The sequence below is a fragment of the Onychomys torridus genome, chromosome 16 (genome assembly GCF_903995425.1).
Source record: "Onychomys torridus chromosome 16, mOncTor1.1, whole genome shotgun sequence".
Taxonomy (NCBI): Eukaryota; Metazoa; Chordata; class Mammalia; order Rodentia; family Cricetidae; genus Onychomys; species Onychomys torridus.
This window is the reverse complement of record NC_050458.1, coordinates 50790002-50808032: the sequence shown is the minus strand read 5'-3', so window position 1 is coordinate 50808032 and position 18031 is coordinate 50790002. Positions and strand designations below refer to the sequence as shown.

Below are 18031 nucleotides of genomic sequence, written 5' to 3'. Positions count from 1 at the left end.
CTCTTGGAGACTCCAGTGGAGAGCCCCCTTTCCTTCCAGAGTCTGGAGTCACCTGTGTTGCCCTTTATAGCCCCTGCCCTAGCGTCCCACACCCTGACCTCCCAACCTGCCTCCCACAAGATTCTGTGATAGCGCTGTCTCTTCCACCGCCATCCAGGGTGACCTCCTCCCATGGCCCTCAGTGTGTCCCATCTTCAGGGTGCCTTTTGCAGTGTAGAAGCCCAGTTCTCAGGTGCTGGGTGCGATCTTCTCTGGGTCCATAATTTTGTGATTACTCCGTACTCTGGCCCCACCACCCCCTGGGCCGTCAGTTAAAACTTGCTAAGGGCATAAGAGAGCTAGCAGCCCCCGTGACCTGAGCTTGGTTGTTGGTCATTGTTCACCCCACCCCACCCCACTCCACCCCTGTTTTAATGCCACTGTGGAGCTCTGACCATCAAGCTTGGCTGGAGAAATTGAATCTCTGACCTGAGTGGTGACCCCAAAGGACTTTAGGGAATGCATCCCTCTTCCAGTCTCCGCCCCATCCATTTCCCCCATAGCATCAGACAAAGCCCCTCTGTCTTGCCTGGGACCACAGGGGCCAGAGCTAGAGCTAGGAAGGCATTGACTCCAAGCAAGAAGTTTGTGCATGACCTGTTCCAGGGAGGGTCTCCTCAGCACACCACTGTGTGGGGAGGGGTCCCATGCCGAGGGAGGTCTTCAGCGTCCTTGTTGGGGTTGGGTTCATGCTCAGGAAGACGGACACACACCAGGGTGTCCTCCTCAGGCCAAATGTGTGCGTACGTCCGTGGGTGCGTGCGTGCGTGTGTGTGTGTGTGTGTGTGTGTGTGTGTGTGTGTGTGTATCCATATCCATCTGTGTCTTGGGTAGTTCTGTCTGTGGAGGCCTTTGAGTTCCCAGTTGGCTACTGCACCCACCCTATGTAATTCAGGCTCCCAGCCAGACCCTCACAACCACAGGACAAAGGCCCCCTAGTCTCAAGGTCTTCCTTCTCTGCCCCCTCCTTCCTTCCTATCTCTGTCTGTCCCGCCCTTTCTTTCTGTCTTTCTCTCTCCTTCCCTCACTCTTCTGTCTCCACTGTCTCTTCCATAGCACCCTAACTGATATTAAAGATTGCACCCTAACTGATAACAACTCTTAAATATTGCACCCTAACTGATAACAACTCTTAAAGACTATGTTAAAGGGCCAATGAGACAGCACAGTGGGGCAAAGGCGCTTGTTCCACAGCCTGGCAATTGAGTTTGTATGCAAAGGTGGAAGGGGGGAGCCAACTCCAGTCTCCTCTGACCTCTGCATATTCACAGAAGCATTCTCTCTCTCTCTCTCTCTCTCTCTCTCTCTCTCTCTCTTTCTCTCTCTCTCTGTGTGTGTGTGTGTGTATGTGTGTGTGTGTATGCCACTCACACAAATGCACACACTATTTTTTTTTTAATTAAAAATTGTGTTAAAACAGTGGTTCTCTACCTTCCTAATGCCATGCACGACCCTTTAATACAGTTCGTCTCTGGTTGTGGTGACCCCCAACTGTAAAATTATTTCATTGCTACTTCATAACTGTAATTTTGCTACTGTTTTGATCATATAGTAACTATCTGATACTCAACTCCAAAAGGAGTCTCGACCCACCAGTTGAAAACTGCTGTGTTAAGAAGTTCATTTAAGAAGCAGAAGCAGGTTGGGAATTTAGCTCAATGGTAGAGCACTTGCCTAGTAAGCACAAGGCCCTGGGTTCGGTCCTCAGCTGGGAGTTGTGGGGGGGGAGAGCAGGCGGATCTCCAGGTTCAAGGCCTGTTCATTTAAATCTACAAAGAGCACATTGCTTGTGGTTGTTTGGGTCCTTCACCTCTGGGTCATAGAATTTTCCTATCTCAGTGTCTTTACCCTGAGCTCCTTTTGCTCAGTTCTAGGGATCAGGCTGTGGGCATGTCCTTTGGCAGCCATCCTGTGAGCCACACAAGGCAGATTATCTTCTGGTCTCCTCAGCCCACAGTGGCTTCAAGGCTATGGAGGTGGCTTTATTCTAGGGTCGAGTTCCAAATGCCATTGCCGTACAGAGCCCCTTTGGAGCTGCTCTGAACACAGAGGTTTGGTGGGACACCCCCATCCCCCTCAGGCTCTGCGGGCCTCAACCCTTAGCCAGGCAGGTGGCTTCTCAGGGAGTAGTGTGGGTGGGTGGAGATCTGGTTCCTTGCCACTGGAATGCGTTTTTATTTATATTTAAAAAAAAAAAAAAAAAGGGTGTGACTGGAGTTCTGAGAATTTGCTTCAAAGACAATGAAGTCATCAGAAAGAGACAGACCCTGGACAAGCCCCAGCACTGTGGCTTCTCCTGGCCTCAGGGGCTTCCTGCTCCCCCTCCCTTCTCACAGGAGCCATGGGGAGGGCCAGCAGGTGTCTGGGCCCTGTGCTGAGACCTTCTGGGTAGCCTGGCCAGCAGGGAGGGGCCGGGCCACCTGAGTTTGTGGCTCTTTGAGACTGGGCTTCAATCCCCAGGAGGTGAGAAAGTCAAACAAAGCTGGCAGCTCCCTAGGGGGAGGGGAGGAGGGACTGGAGCCTGGCAGTCTGCCTGGAGTGGGGAAGAAGAGGAGGGCCTGGGGCAGGGTGGGTGAGGAGTGGGAGCCTGGAGTGACAGTGGCCTGGAGGAGGAGTCAGGGCCTGGAGTGACAGCGGCCCTGGCCAAATGAGTTCTGTCCCAAAACCCAACCTCTCAAGCGCTAGACATGGCTCCCTGACTCGGTGACTGGACTCCCTGCCCCCAGGACAGCCAGCAAAGCAAGAGTCTTGGACTGGTTTTTGGCCAGTGAACCTCTGCCCTTGGCAGTCGAGCTTTGGGGTTTGATAGACGACCCGAGGCCCTTACCATCATCTCCCGACACCCTCCCACAATGGTTTTGAAGGCCGATCCTGGATGTTTACACACTCCAGACCCATCCCTGCAGACTCCATACAGACACTACTGATGCTAATGCGGGTTACCCTTGTGATCTGGCACATGCTCTGACCCTCCCTGGGACTCCCACACATTGAGGCCTGCCTAGAAGGGAGGCTGTCTGATGACAGCACTGATTGGTCTGCTGTCATGGTGGTCCTAGCATTTTCCAGCTCTCGATGTGGCCCTGGTACCAGCTAGAGAGAACGCATCAGGCTAGCCCTGTCTATCTGCTGGTCTTTCTGGTCTCCTTTGCAAAGCAGGCCTGCAGGATGCTCTCTCTCACACCTCTGCTGCTGGGCTGAGGACCTGTGCAGATTTTGTTTCTGGACTGGATGTTAGTTATTTTGCGCTCTTAACCCTGCGAGGAAACGTCCGAAACACGACAAATCCACAGAAGAGCTTTTATTAAGATAGGGGGAAAGAGACAGACGTGACAGGCCTGTGGGAAACACATGTGGACAAGAGAAAGGAGAGGAGAGAAAGAAAGGAGAGGAGAGAAAGGAGAGGAGAGACAGGTGCAAGAATGGTGCCGGCTTTATAAAGGGTGGACTGCGCATGCGTACAGGAACTCGTGTGGCTACTCCACGCATGCGTGTAGATTACATGGCTGTGTGCGCTTTACACAACCATGCAAAGCCACAGAGTCCTAGTCACTCAAGATGTTTTGACCCGGAAATGGCTATTTTGAACCGGAAATAACTAGGCGGGAGTGTCTAGGTCCGCCCGGCATGCCCAACCGGGTGGGCATGTTGTGACTTCATTATCACTGGAGCCTCATGTTACAGGCACTGGGTTAGTCTGAGTGACCATTGTGCAACCCCTGTGTGGAGTGGGGCTTTGCTGACATGATCATCTTTGCCACTTCATCTCCCCAGAAGCATGTGGAAGGAGGGGAGTGGAGGCTGCTGTGTGGCACCAGGAGAGGGCCTCAGCTGGTCTGTGGTAGGGACTGTTTTGCACGTGCGTGGGTACCGTGTATGCTTCTGTCTGCATGGGGCATGCTTGAGGCTGGAGGCTCTTCCTCAGATCTGCTTAGAATCTGTGGGCTTGGCAGGGATCCTAGGTCCAAATGCAGCCTCCATCCCAGCTCTGGGGTGTTGAGGGTTTGCTCTGTCTGAGCCCTGTAGCCTGACCCTGACACCCTCTCTCTACCTCACCCCTCACCGTTCCTAGCCTCCTCATCACTCTTGTATCTGCCTTAAGACTCTCAGCACATCTTTTTCTGTTTTCCTAAACTTTTGGTCTATTTAACTAAGAGACTCCACAGCTGCAGATGGTGGTTCTGTTCATTCTTGTAACCTCAGTGTCTCATGAATTGATGGATGATAGGTGTGTGGATGGGTAGATATTTGTATAGAGGGATGGGTAGATAGATGGTACATGGATAGGTGGCTGAAGGGATAGTGGATCAATAGATGGAGGAAGGACAGGTAGGTAAGTAGATGGTGGATAGGTTGATGCATAGAAGGCTACAGATTGCTGGATGAAGGAAGGATAGGTAGATGGAGATGGATGCCTGGTGATTGGGTAGAAAAAAGATGGGTGAGTGAGTGGAAAGACAGATGGTGTGTGGATGAATGACTGAATGGAAACATGGGTGGGCCAGTGTGCTTAGGGCTCAGTGACTTCTGATGGACATGTGACTTTCAATGGCCCGAGGGCCACTGCCAATCCCAGCATTTCCTATGGTAGAGAAGCTTCTGTACCCGTTACACAGTGGCTTGCATCTTCTCTGCTAGGACACAAGCTTCCTTTCTGGGCCTGAGTCCTGGTAGGGCTTCAGGCCACTCTGGGGCTCTGTGTGTTTAAGACCTGACTTGGGGTGATCCGTGCTCAGATTCCAGCCCCCTGCCCCCAGCCCCCACTACCTTCCATGCTGTGTTCTCCACCTATCCTGCTGATCCTCAATTCTGCCCGAACCTACCTCGAGCTTCCAAGAGTGCCTTTTGTGTGTTGGGTCTGAGCTTTACTCTTGGTGCCTCTGGAAATTCTAGTTTTTCTAGTTTAGAGCCCTTAAGTCTTTATTAAGGGAGAAAGGATTGTCTTTTTATTTAGTTAAAAACTTAAGTTGGCAAACCTTTACCTGCCCTGCCCTTCCAGGGAGTGTATCCCACCCTCTTCGAAGTCTTGAGGGTCTGAGCACTGTGGTCCTCGGAAGCTGGGCCATGCCTTCTGCATCCCTAGTCCCTGTGTGTGGTGACTGAAGTGGGTCTCACGGCCAGCAGCTCCCCAGCTCAGACCCCCCATTCCTTCTCTCAAACTGAACATGATTACCCTCTGCCCTGTGGCTTCCCTGAACCTGTGTCCTTTCATTTCCTAGGGCCTCCATTCTGAGCCAAAAGCCTTTTGAGCTGTCTTCCTACCTATGACAGGCAACCCATTTGCATCTTGTGATGCTGGGGCTTTTGCTTAGACTGAGGGTCAGTGACTCTGACAGTAGCAGCTTGAGTCTCTGGGCAGACAAGACATTACTCACCCACATCTGGGTAGGGCACTTGTTCAGTGATGGGACATGTATGAAATTCAGGGCTAGGCTGGCCTCAGCTCCGGGGTGTTTGTCTCCAGAACTGTCTCTAGTTTTCCATGTGGGTTTATGTGTCTGCAGCCTTAACCAGGCTGAAGCCAGTGTCCCTCGTGGCCAGGGACCTCGTGGCATGCTCCATGAATTATTGAGCTCAATGATCAGGTTGCCCAAGCTAACTTTACCCTGGTGGGGATGGAGGGGCTGCTTATGAAAGGGGGACGCCAGGCAGAGGTGGGGAGGCATGCTCCAAGGATTGAGAATGATTCAGCAGCATTTGACTCCAAGTAGAACACCTGGATGTTCGGGGAATGCCAGATACTGAACCGTGAAATCTTAGAAAAGGATAAAGTTAAATCATGACAGTAAGCCCTGAGAAGATTTATTTCATCAAAATGGCATTGCTAGGTAGGTGCGGTGGAAGGCTAAGGATGGAGCGCTCAGCAGATAAAGGCACCTGCCTCCAACCAAGCCTGACAACCTGAGTTTAACTCCAAGACCCATAGAAAAAACAAGCAAGCGCTGGGGGTGGTGGCAGTGGTGGTGGTGCACACCTTTAATCTCAGCACTCGGGAGGCAGAGGCAGGCAGATCTCTGAGTTCGAGACAAGCCTGGTCTGCAGAGCGAGATCCAGGACAGACACCTAAACTACACAGTGAAACCCCGTCTCGAAAAAAGCCAAAGAAAAAGAAAAAGCAAGCAAGGAAGGACTTGTGGGCTGGAGATGGCTCGGTGGTTAAGAGAGCTTGTTGCTCTTCCAGAGGTCCCTCCCGAGTTTAGTTCCTAACACCAGGGTCAGTAGCTCACTAAGGCCAGCAACTCTAGCTCCAGGCAAAATCTAACACCCTCTTCTGCCCTCCCTAGGTACATACATATGTACACACAAACACTTCTCCCTCTCCCTCACTCTTAGAAAAGACCGAAATGAAGCAGGTCTCTTTCAGTGGCTCTGTGAGAGAATTAAGGATGTAGGTCTCAGACTCTGACCTAAGCTTAGATGACTTGCAGAGTTAGAAACGATCCCAGCACAGGTCTCAAGTGTGCACACTGCTCGGTCAAGTTGGCTGCTCCAGGTTGGCGGTGCTGGGAGCATGGGCACACTGTAAATGAACACCCCCACCCCCCCCCCAGGGCAGCTGACTAACCACAGGCAGAGACACCACGTGGAGGGTAAGTGCGAGGAAAGGCCTTCGTGGGCCGACATGTAGCTTTGACACATTGGCTGGCCTGGCAGCTGTGACGGGTGTCCTCACAGGAGCATCACAACACACCCTGTGTTGGACCTAGAGTTGACTTGGAGGAAAGTATTAGAACCCAGAGATGAGGCTCCATTTCAAGCTGGAGGGATTCAGCTGAAGCCCAGCGACCATAGCTCACCGTGCCTTAAGAAAAGTAGTGTGTTTAACCCTACAGTTAATTCTTCTTTGTATGGATATCTACCCACACTGTTTGGCTCAGTGGATGAGTGATGTTGGCTTCATAACCTCATGGATTAAACTCAAATGTGAATCATTGCCTTGGATCTGGGGAGCCCTGGTGTTGCATGACTTCATCCCACAAGCACTCACCAGTACCTGCTGCATGCCCAGCTCTCCTCAGACGCCCCCTCACTATGGGCACCAGTCCAGCACCCTAACATGCAAGGCACCCACTATGTACCAGATGTTTTTAGACTTGGCCCTAAAACAGACCCTGTGACTGTACCCCTACCCATGCTCCCACATACTGATGCTATACATGGAGCTGGGAGAGATCTAGGGTCCTGGACCTGTCCAGAAAATAGTGAACCTTCCTAGGGGGTGAGCCACAGCCAGGGAAAGGCTTGGGGAGGGGACACAGTGAGGCCTCCAGAAACTGAGGGAAAGGAACTTCAAATCAGCCATCATTGGGTTTCATCATCAGTGCTGGACAGCTGCAAGACCCCTATAGTGATTCCTGGGATCCTGGGTGGAGGAGCAGTGTGGCTACACTAGCCCCAAGAATGTGGGGCAGATGAGCTGGGTCTGTGCTTGAGGGCCAGGGGCATGGTGGGGTGACATCTTTGTGGAGTAGTGGGGTACTAAACCAGTGGGGCCAGTCTGATCAGAGACCAGCACTGTGGGAAACTGGTGTCACGGGCAGAGCAAGTGGCTTTTGTCAGTCAGTGGAGCTGGTAGAAGTTGCATGTTTGGGCTGCTTGGGTGTAGGTGAAGGTTAGGGCAATGGGGGATGAGGGCCCAGGAGGTGAGAATGATGGAGAAGTGTTGAGGGAGGTGAGGGGTGTTGGTGGCTCGGAGACTCGAAGCTTACCTCCCTGGGCGGATGGCGGAACCCCTACCCTAGATGGGGGGACCCAAAGGGAAGTAGGTTGGAGGGAGGAGGTCTAAGCTTGGAGGTGCCAGGAGACGATGGGAGGAAGTTGGTGCTGGGTGGGATACGCTTGTTGGGAAGAATGAGAGAGGCTGCAGGCTGAAACTTGCGGGGGTGGGCGTGGGGGCTGTTGGCTGGGTGCCGAGATGTACCACCTTTTGCTTGGGAGGGGGAAAGTCAGGGGGACCATCCCCTGAGCAGTGAAACACAGCCTGGGAAGCCCCCCCCACAAGTCTCAGGGGAGCTTGCTGTTGCAGAGGCCACACTGGACAGACAGCAGTTCTGAGACAAACAGAGCTAGGATGTAGACTGACAGCTCCCCACATCCTGTCTTCACAGAACTCAGAATGTGGCCTCGCTGGGAAATCAGGTCTTTCTAGATGCAGCCAGACACTTGACGGGAAGCCATGCAGGACTTAGGGTGGACTCTTCCATTGTCAGGGTCTTTAGAAGATAAAGTATGTGGCGGGAGACTAGAGACCCCTGGGCCTCTTCTGGATCTTGGAGAGGAACTCCTGGGCTCTAGGAGAGGAAGAGAACCCCATGCTCAAGTGGCAGGACCGGGCTGCCACGTCACAGTCCCACGGCCAGGCGGGACTGGAGATAGCAGGGTCTTACGGGGCAAGGCTGGCTTTCCTTTCTGATGGGAAAGTTTAGATATTCCCTGGAGCCTGGAGCCTCCAAGATCTGCTACTCTCAGGCCCTTGCTGAGGGCAGGGTGATGGCAGGCCCCTTTTCTTCACGGTTTAGTGAGTATAGAGCCAGATTGTCTCCTGGGCAGCTTTGTTCACAGAAAAGTGCTGGGCTTGACTGCTTGTGGGCTAACCTGGACTATAGTAAAGCAACACTCCTGAGGGAGAGAATTTAAAGTGTCTGAGGGAAGAAGGATAGATCTTAAGATGAAACTGTACATCAGTGATGGGCACTCACAAGGGATACATAGATAGCTGTGAGCACTGACTGACAGGTGTGAGTGTGTGTGTGTGTGTGTGTGTGTGTGTGTGTGTGTGTGTGTGAGGGTACATACGTATATGGTCTATGAGGAGAGTGTGCAGCTACAGGTGTGAGCATGTGTGTGTGAGGTTGAGACTGAGTCTGAGACCATGGGTGTAAGGATGTATGTAATGGCATGTTCACAAACATGTGCTCATGGACATGCTTGTGAGGATATAATGGTTTGAATGTGTCATCTGGTGTGAGTGTGCAGGTGTGCACGCAAGCACGTGAACTCAAAACTTCCTGCAGAGCAGCCAAGCCCCGAGCCATGACAGGCAGGGACCTGGGATCCAGAAGTGTGGCTGGGAGATAGTGTCCACTGGATGGTCCTAAGATGAGCAAATACCAAACTGGCTGGTCCTCACTCACTTCTGCACAGTGGCAGCCTTTCTCTGTCCCTGTTTGTCTGGGCACCTCTTAGCCAGTGCAGAACCAACCAGTAGGTGGATGAGAACACACCTGGTACCAGAGGCATGGATCCTTCCATGGTTGTGAAGGTGTAGAGGGAGTTAGTGATCCCAGCCACCTTCTGTCTTAGTGGACTTGGGAGTCGGTGCGATTCAGCCCCAACACATTGATCAGAGGAGAACTCCCAGGGGATAGTTTAGCCCTATAACCCATCATCCTTGGGTCACCTCCAGAGCAGGGTGTTTCTGATATTTAGAGAGCAGCTTGGGTGGAGCAAGCTCTGTCGAAGATCCAGGTGTCACTGTGGCATCTGAGCCCCTGAGCCTGAGCCCTTTCCAACAGCAGTCAACTGTGTGGCTCAGGGGACGTCCATAGTCCACTGGCTCTCCCTTAGCCTCTGTGCTGGTTAGTTTATGTCACCCTGAAACAAACTAGAGTCACCTGGAAATCGAGGACTGTAATTGAGGAACTACCTCCATTAGCTTGGCCTGTCAAGGGCATGTCCTTGATTGATGATGTATATCGGAGGCCCAGCTGACTGTGGGTGGAACTATCCCTGGGTTGTATAAGAAAGCAAACTAAGCAAGCCCTGGAGAGCAAGCCAGCAAAGCAAGTATCACTCCTCCGAGGCCTCTGCTCCAGCTCCTGTCTCTGGGTTCCTGCCTTAAGTTCCTGCTCTGACTTCCCTCAACGATAGACACTAGCTGAAATAAACCATTTCCTCCCCAAGTTGCCTTTGGTGGGTGTTTACCATGAGGGAGAGGGAGAGCCGACCAGGACAGCCTGTATGTGACCTCCACTTTCTTCTCCAGGGGAGCATTGCCAGGTGAACGTGCGCTCAGGCCGCTGTGCCAGCGGAGTATGCAAGAACGGGGGCACCTGCGTGAACCTGCTCATCGGAGGCTTCCACTGTGTGTGCCCACCCGGCGAGTATGAGCACCCCTACTGTGAAGTCAGCACCAGGAGCTTCCCACCCCAGTCCTTTGTCACCTTCCGAGGCTTGCGACAACGCTTCCACTTCACTGTCTCTCTTTCGTAAGTGCAGCCCGTGCCTGTGAGCATCCCCTTGGGAAGGTGTCGTGGGGTCTGCCCATCTCAACTTTCTAGGCTCCGGATGGTTGAGGAGGCTTGTTTGGTGTTAGCTGCCGGACCAGCTGCTCAAGGGTAGGACCATTGCCGTGTCGATGAGAGAGGAGGTCATTTCTGCACAGTGACAGCAGAGCATCAGTGCCAGTGCTTTTGAGAGGGGACAGACTAACTCCCAGGCCTGGAAACTAACCTGGCTACTCAGGTCCTGCCCATCAGCCAGTGTGTGGGTGTTGCTGACCTCTCAGTAGCCAGTGGGGCAGGCCCAGGAATCAGACCTCCCGTGTGTGTGTGTGTGTGTGTGTGTGTGTGTGTGTGTGTGTGTGTGTGAGAGAGAGAGAGAGAGAGAGAGAGAGAGAGACAGAGAGACAGAGAGACAGAGACAGAGACAGAGACAAGGCAGGCTAATCAGACCTCAACTCCCTGACCCTGATCCTGATCTGCAACAGGCTGATTGTGTGCTGTCCATACCTTCTCCCCCAGAAGAATTGAGATGTTATTTTAAAATGTTTGAATCTATCATCTGGGACTGGGGAGATGGTTTAGCTGTGCAAGCATGAGAACTGAGTTCAAATCCCTGGCACCCATGTAGAAGGCCGGGCACAGTGGCACATACATGTGACCCCACAGCTGGGGAAGCAGAGGCAGGAGGACCCCAGGGACTTACTCTCCCACCAGTTTAGCTGAATGAGTGAGCTCTGGGTTCAGTAAGAGACCTTTTCTCAAAATACAATGTATGGAGAGTGACCAAAGACACCCGATGTCAGCCTCTGGCCTCTGCACACACATGTCAAACAGACATACAGGATACCAAATGAACTCACTGGATTCTAGGCAGCATGAGCCTGTGATGGTTGCTCAGCTCAAAGAAAATCTGGACTTTCCACTGAAGATTTCTGCTAAGTTCAAGTTAGTTGACTGGGGCGAGGTTTCCGCTGGGTGTTTTTGTGGGTGTCTGCAGCCACTCTCTGCAGCCCAGCTCACCAGACAGGAGTGTGGTATTCTCTGTCCTCTCCTGTGGGGGTTGCTCCACAGCCTCACTCTTCACTGAGCTGCCTGTGGAGGACCAGACCTCTTAGGAGGGACTGAGCAGGAGCCTGTCCCTGGGTTCTGCCCCAAGGATGAATTTCTCCAGTGATGTCCTCTAACCACAGACAAGTGACTTCTCCTTGTGACTCATCTCCTGCACAGTGGGCTACCAAGGTCCCTCCCATTGGTGCATGGTAGGGAGGTCTGAGGATGTGAGGTGATGCTGGCAACTGAGATTTTCCCCTCTACCCTCCACTTGCCTGATAAAATGAACAGTGTCTGCCTGTTGGCACAGTACATAGTGAGCCCTGTACAGCCAGGCTGGGATAATTGTTCTGGTTGCCTGCTTTTTTTGTTTGTTTGTTTGTTTTTTGTTTTTTTGATTTTTTTTTTTGTTTTTGTTTTTGGTTTTTTTCTTAGCTGAGGATCGAACCCAGGGGCTTGTGCTTGCTAGGCAAGTGCTCTACCGGTTGCCTGTTTGTTTCAAAACTCTGCTCTCTATCTAGTAAGGCTACCCCCTTACCGCACAAGCCTGCAGAGCAAGGGCCCTGCTGTGGGATCCCCTGTGACATTGTATCTGCAACAGAGGGCTCCCATGAATAGCCCCCTTCCACATCAGAGGAGTCTCGTGTCCCCTGGTGAATGTATCACAGCATGTAATGGGTGTGAGCTGGGGTTACATAACTCTGGAGCATAGTCATGGCTGCCTCCCACCTTGGTATGGCCAGCAGCTCACAGTTTCGTGCACTGTGGTGACTTTCAGTGGCCTTAAAACTCCAAGTCACAAAAAAAGATGACAGGAAGTTCCCCCAGAATGCTCCCAGAAGAGCCGCGGACCTCCAATCGCATAGTTGGCTAGGGCACACATGCTGGAAGCTGCCGAGGCTGAGGCCCATCTTACCACAGAGAGCTGCCCAGCCCGGCTGAGTTGCCTTTGTCTCAGGTGGCTTCTGTCAAGGCCCGTCTCTTCTTTCTAGTTTCTATTTGCCAAGCGCTGGGGCTCCCAAGTGGGCCCCGCTCCCAACAGCCTTTCATTCCCTTTGTTCTTGGCTCCTTCTCCTCTGGCCCCTCAAGCCTTGGATTCTATTTCTGTCTTTCCTCATTTTACTTGCGTTGTTCCCACCCTCCTCTCAGCCCGGGGGCCCCTGTCTCCATTTCTTGGTCTTTAGCAGTGGATGACGGTGCTTGCCAGGAGGCCGCCGTGTAAGAGGGGTTAACCCGGAAACAGAGAGTCCAGGATCAGGTGGTCCCATCAGTACAGGAGGCTTAGGACATGGCACCTGTTCATGCAGGGACATTGGTGCTAAGGGAGAGAACACCTTGGGGGGTCTCATCTGGTCCATAGCAGAAGATAAACTACATGTGTTCTGTCTCTAGACACGCTTCTAGTCGGTAAATGGGCTGTGTGTCATCCTTTTTTTTTTTTTTTTCCTGTGTAGTTTTGGTGCCTGTCCTGGATTTCACTCTGTAGACCAGGCTGGCCTCGAACTCACAGAGATCCACCTGCCTCTGCCTCCCAAGTGCTGGGATTAAAGGCGTGCGCCACTACCGCTCGGCTTGTCATCCTTTTTTAAACATGTTTTCTGTATGTCTCTCATGTGTGTATGTGTGTATGTGTGTGTGTGTGTGTGTGTGTGTGTGTGTGTGTGTGTTCACGTGTATGAGTGCACATGGAGGCCGAAAGTTGATATTGGGTGTCTTCTCCAATCACTCTGCACTGTATCTTTTGAAGCAGCGTCTCTGGCTAAGCCCAGCGCTCCCCATCTCCAGATAGTCTTGCTGACCCTGAGGATCCCCCATCTCTGCCTCCCAAGTGCTGGGATTACAGGTGGCTACCATACCTGCCTGGCTTTGGTGCATGGGTGCTGGGGAATCTAAACTCTGGTCTTCACACTTGCACCACCAACCTTGACCCACACAGTCCCATTCCCCCCCCTCTCCCCCCCCCCCCCCCCCCGCCCACCTGGAGATCTCTCACACTCTGCGGACCGTCATCACTGTGTTCCCTAAGGCTCCAAGCATGAATCAGGTTTGGTGGGCCATCGGCATCTCATGTGTTAGGAGTGTTGGGGCAGATGCCCTCCTGAACCATGGCCCTCTGGGCTCACCCCCTTGACTGGCTGTGTCACCCCTGTCCATCTTCATGGCCTTGGGGTCCTTCACTCATATGACATGCCGCTCACCCACAGGTTTGCCACCCAAGACAGGAATGCCCTCCTGCTCTACAATGGCCGCTTCAATGAGAAGCATGACTTCATCGCCCTGGAGATTGTGGAGGAGCAGCTGCAGCTCACGTTCTCCGCAGGTGGGGCCTCCTGTGGCCGTGGGGTGTCTCCCAGGCACTTTATGGATTAAGTTTGTCATTGTCCTCACAGCAGCTCCCAGCTGCTCCCCCTTCCAACCCGAATTCTGTGTCTAGGAATCTGGCCTCTAGAAGAAATCAGAGTGCAGGAAGACGATGTCATTGCGGTATTACTTGTAATGCTAACACCAGACAAAGCCTATTTCCTAAACCAGAACCAGTAAATGAAGTGCAGTGATGGGGATGGAGAGACAGATAGCTTAGCAGATAGCTCAACAGTTAAGGTCCTGCAGAGGACCTGGGTTCAGTTCCCAGCACCCATTGGGCAGCTCACAACTGTTCATAACTCCGGTTCCAGGTTATCCAGTGCCCTCTTCTGTCTTCTGCGTGTGCCTGGCACACATTCAGTACTCATAGATACAGGGAAGGAAAACACTCAGACGCATAAAAATCAAATAAATCTAAAAATAGTAATAAATAAACTGCAAGGTTGGGGATTTAGTTCAGTGGTAGAGTGCTTGCCTAGCAAGTGCAAGACCCTGGGTTCGATCCTCAGCTCAATAAATCAATCAATCAATAAATAAATCAATAAATACAGTGCAATGCACCTGTAAATTAATGTGATGGCTTATACCAAGCAGGCACAGATATGAGGAATTGAGAGTGGGGGTTGAGAGGGGCTAGCCTCTTTGGACTCAGGGTTCCTCTTTTTTCCCCCCATTTTGGGAATCTTGCCACCTTTCAGGTTGAAGCCCTTGATGTAGCAGGTGGGGCGGGGATGGCTGCCAGTGGTAGCTATGCCAAGGAAAAGGACACACAGCCAGTCTCTCTGAATAGCATGCCTACCCTGCAGCCTGGGTGCCTGATTGGAGGCCTCCTAACCTCTTTTCTCTGGATCTCCCTCTCGCTGTGCAGGTGAGACCATGACCACAGTGACACCGCAGGTCCCTGGGGGTGTGAGTGACGGGCGGTGGCATTCGGTGCTGGTGCAGTACTACAACAAGGTAGGAAAGTACCTCAGTGCCTCCTCACCTCCCATTCAGGCCAGCCACGGTGGCCCAGTGGCTTTTCCACTTCAGCCAGTATTTGTATGCTGCAATGCAAAATCAAGCACCGTTGAAAGGGAATGAAGGATATGGTCTCAATGGAGGGTTCTGTGAATGTAGCCAAGCCTTGAGCTGGAGCTGTGGGGACAGGCAGGGACTCGGCTACACTAAGACAGGACACAGAGAACTGGTTTGTCCATGGCTTCCTTCAGTTCTAGGCTGCTCAGACATAGCCCAGATGCAGAGTCTGCCCTGAGCCGTGACTAGAAGGTACATTCCCGGCTCTGAAAGTGGGAGCTCTCTCTCATGGAGCATAGTCTCTGCAGCCTTAATGGTGATGGAGATAGAGGGAAGAGTTGCCAGGGCCTGGGGCCAAAGGCTCCCTGGGGACCTTGGCGAACACTGAGCTGATCAGCAGTACTTGGATTGGGGTTTGGACTTCCCCAGGCCTATGCCCAGGGGTGGTCATGGTGTTGCACAGGGCACCGCTGCCAGAGAGAAGAGTCTCGGCAGTCCACGCTGTCCTCTTTCAGAGACTTTCATTCGATCATGAAGTGCTGGCCCTGTGCACTTTGGGGGCAGTTATTATCCATATAAGGGATGCTGCTGGCACATCCCCCGGTGGCCCCATGAGAAGCAGGAGGATGTGGGTCTCTCCCCTCTCCTTTCCTCCCAGAACTCACAGTTGGATTGGGTTTGTTTTCCTTTCTGTGATGTCTCTTTTTGTTTGTTTGTTTGTTTGTTTGTTTTTTGAGACAGGGTTTCTCTGTGTAGCTTTACACCTTTCCTTGAACTCGCTTTGGAGACCAGGCTGGCCTTGAACTCACAGAAATCCGTCTACCTCTGCCTCCCAAGTGCTGAGATTAAAGGCATGCGCCACCGTCCAGCTTCTGTGATGTCTTAATTCCTCATGTTCTCAGCTATTTCTTTGAGGGTGTCACCCCCATCCTCTCTCAATCCCCCCCACACACCATGTTCTGTGTTGTAAATCAGTGATTCCCACCCTGTTCTTACCCCAGAGAAAGTGCAGCCTACAACCATCCATCCTTGTTGTGGCTAAAGGATAGTGTGACCTCTGGGTACACAGGTAGGGGCTGAGCTCCCGTGATTGGGGCACTAGAAGCCTCTGGAGCTTGGGACTGCTTTTTTGTCCCTGTGGAGAAGGGCATGGTCACCTGAGATGCTCAGACACTTTGAGTGCTGTCTGTGATGTCTGGAGAGCTGGCCAGGTGATGACAGGTACAGGCGGCAGAGCTCACAGGAAGTGGAACACACTTGGCTCAAGGACAAAGTGTCTGGTTTTGTGTGCCCAAATGTATCCTTCCTTGGGTCCTGATAGTCACATCCTTCCTTCCTTCCTTCCTTCCTTCCTTCCTTCCTTCCTTCCTTCCTTCCTTCCTTCCTTTCTTTCTTTCTTTGGTTTTTCAAGACAGGGTTTCTCTGTGTAGCTTTGTGCCTTTCCTGGAATTCACTTTGTAGCCCAGGCTGGCCTCAGACTCACAGAGATCTGCCTGCCTCTGCCTCCCAAGTGCTGGGATTAAAGGCGTGCGCCCCCACTGCCCGGCTGTTCCTTCCTTCCTCCCCCTCCCCCCCTCTCTCTCTTTCTTTCTTTCTGCTTGTTTGGTTTTTTTTTTTTTTAAGGCTTTTAAATGTATTTATTTTATACCTATGTGTGTGTGTCTGAGTGTATGCAGTGTGTGCATGTACGTACCCTCGGATGCTAGACAAGTGTTGGATTCCCCGGAACTGGAGTTCACAGGCAGTTGGAGCTGCCCACTGTGGGTGCTGGGAACTGAACTAGGGTTGTCTGGAAGTACAGCAGCACTCTTAACCACTAAGCCATTCCTCCAGCCCCATCTTTTTTCGTTTTGCTTTTTGAGACAAGGTTTCCCGGTATAACTACTCTGGCTGTCCTGGAACTCACTCTGTAGACCAGGCTGGCCTCAAACTCAGAGAAATCCACCTGTCTCTGCCTCCGTAGTGCTGGGATTAAAGGCATGAGATTTTGAGTGGAAAGAATGACAAAACAAAGGGATGCCCTTGTGATCCTGCAAAGGGGTGATGGCCTTGCTGGCCTCTGCTCCCAGAAAGAATATCCATGAACATTTACCCTGTCACCTTGCTGCACCTTGATCCTGACTTCTCTTATGTGTTCTTCCTGGACCTTCATACCCTGGGTGGACACTCCCAGTAGCTTGTGCTTCCAGAATGTATAGGCCTGTCGGAATGAACCTGAGGTGTCAGGGAAGCTCAGTGTGTATGTCCTTTCTTACTTATGTCAGACAAACCTCCAGACTGCAAGCTTGCTGCTGAGGGAGGGGTGGGTGTAGGAGGCTGCACCAGCCTTGGTTTCCCCTTTAGAAGCCTCTGCATCTGTCTGCTGTGGTTGATTGGGACCCAGATCAGCACCCAGCATTGACCTCTCAGCCCCTCTGTGAATTCTCTGTCCTGTGAGCCAGCTCAGAGAAGCGCACCATTACAGAAGGCTACCCCAAATAGCCCAGAGAGGAAAGATGGCCCCCATGCCACAGGATCAGCAGGTAGAGGTGGATTACTGGAATCTGTGCTTCCCTTTGGAGGGCTGGGTCCTTTCAACAGCTCTCTCCACCTCCCAATGAACAAACAGAGCCCTGAGCACAGGATTAGGCCTTTTCTGGGCTGTTTCCTTCTCTTCCCAGAGGGTATTTTAGGGAGGAAACCAACCATTCTCCCCTATATCCTTAAGCCTCCGTGTGTGGGTTGAGTGGGCCACACAACAGGGCATATTAGCAGAGATTACAGTACGTGTCTGTGGATGGTCCTGATGTTTCTGTGTGATTCTGCCTCTGAGGTGGCTGCTTTTACCAGTCCAGGTGCAGGGACAGACATGCTTTGGATCTGTGGGGGCCTAGGAAGACCTGTCAGGCTGGGAATAATTTACAGACTGATTGGGGGCAGCAGCCTGAGCTCACAGTACTCCAGTCTCTAAGGAACAAAGGAGACTCTGAAAGTGACCTGTCAAGGCAAGTCACTCTCTTTGTTGGGTCTCTGTATCATGGCGTAGTCATCATTGTCATCATCAGTGACCTCTCTATTCCTAGCCTCTGGCAATAAAATATGGAGTGACCTCAGGCTACGGAGGATGGCTGTGAGAAGGTAGCCTGAGGAGAGGTGCAAGATGATGAGGGAGGGGTGAGCCACACTTGGAGAAACTCAAGCAGTGTCCTTAAGTTCAGTGGGTCCAGCAGTGAGGGCAAGTCCCTCCACAGACCTTTCTCTAACTGGCTGTGCTGGTCCTGAGTGCACTCCGCCTCCTTCGCTCACACCACCACCTAGGTTTGGTTATTTTTTGGTTATTAAGAAAATGCGCTTGGAGA

General features: G+C 52.2%; 1 protein-coding gene across 1 annotated transcript in view; it reads left to right on the top strand.

Moving 5' to 3' along the window:
- The window catches only part of Celsr1 (cadherin EGF LAG seven-pass G-type receptor 1), a 144622-nt gene that overhangs the window by 67827 nt on the left and 58764 nt on the right, over positions 1-18031 (top strand). Inside the window, exons 3-5 of the mRNA XM_036207840.1 lie at positions 10025-10247; positions 13517-13632; positions 14545-14633. Of these exons, the coding sequence (XP_036063733.1) occupies positions 10025-10247; positions 13517-13632; positions 14545-14633 (428 nt within the window). The remainder of the gene's footprint in view (positions 1-10024; positions 10248-13516; positions 13633-14544; positions 14634-18031) is intronic.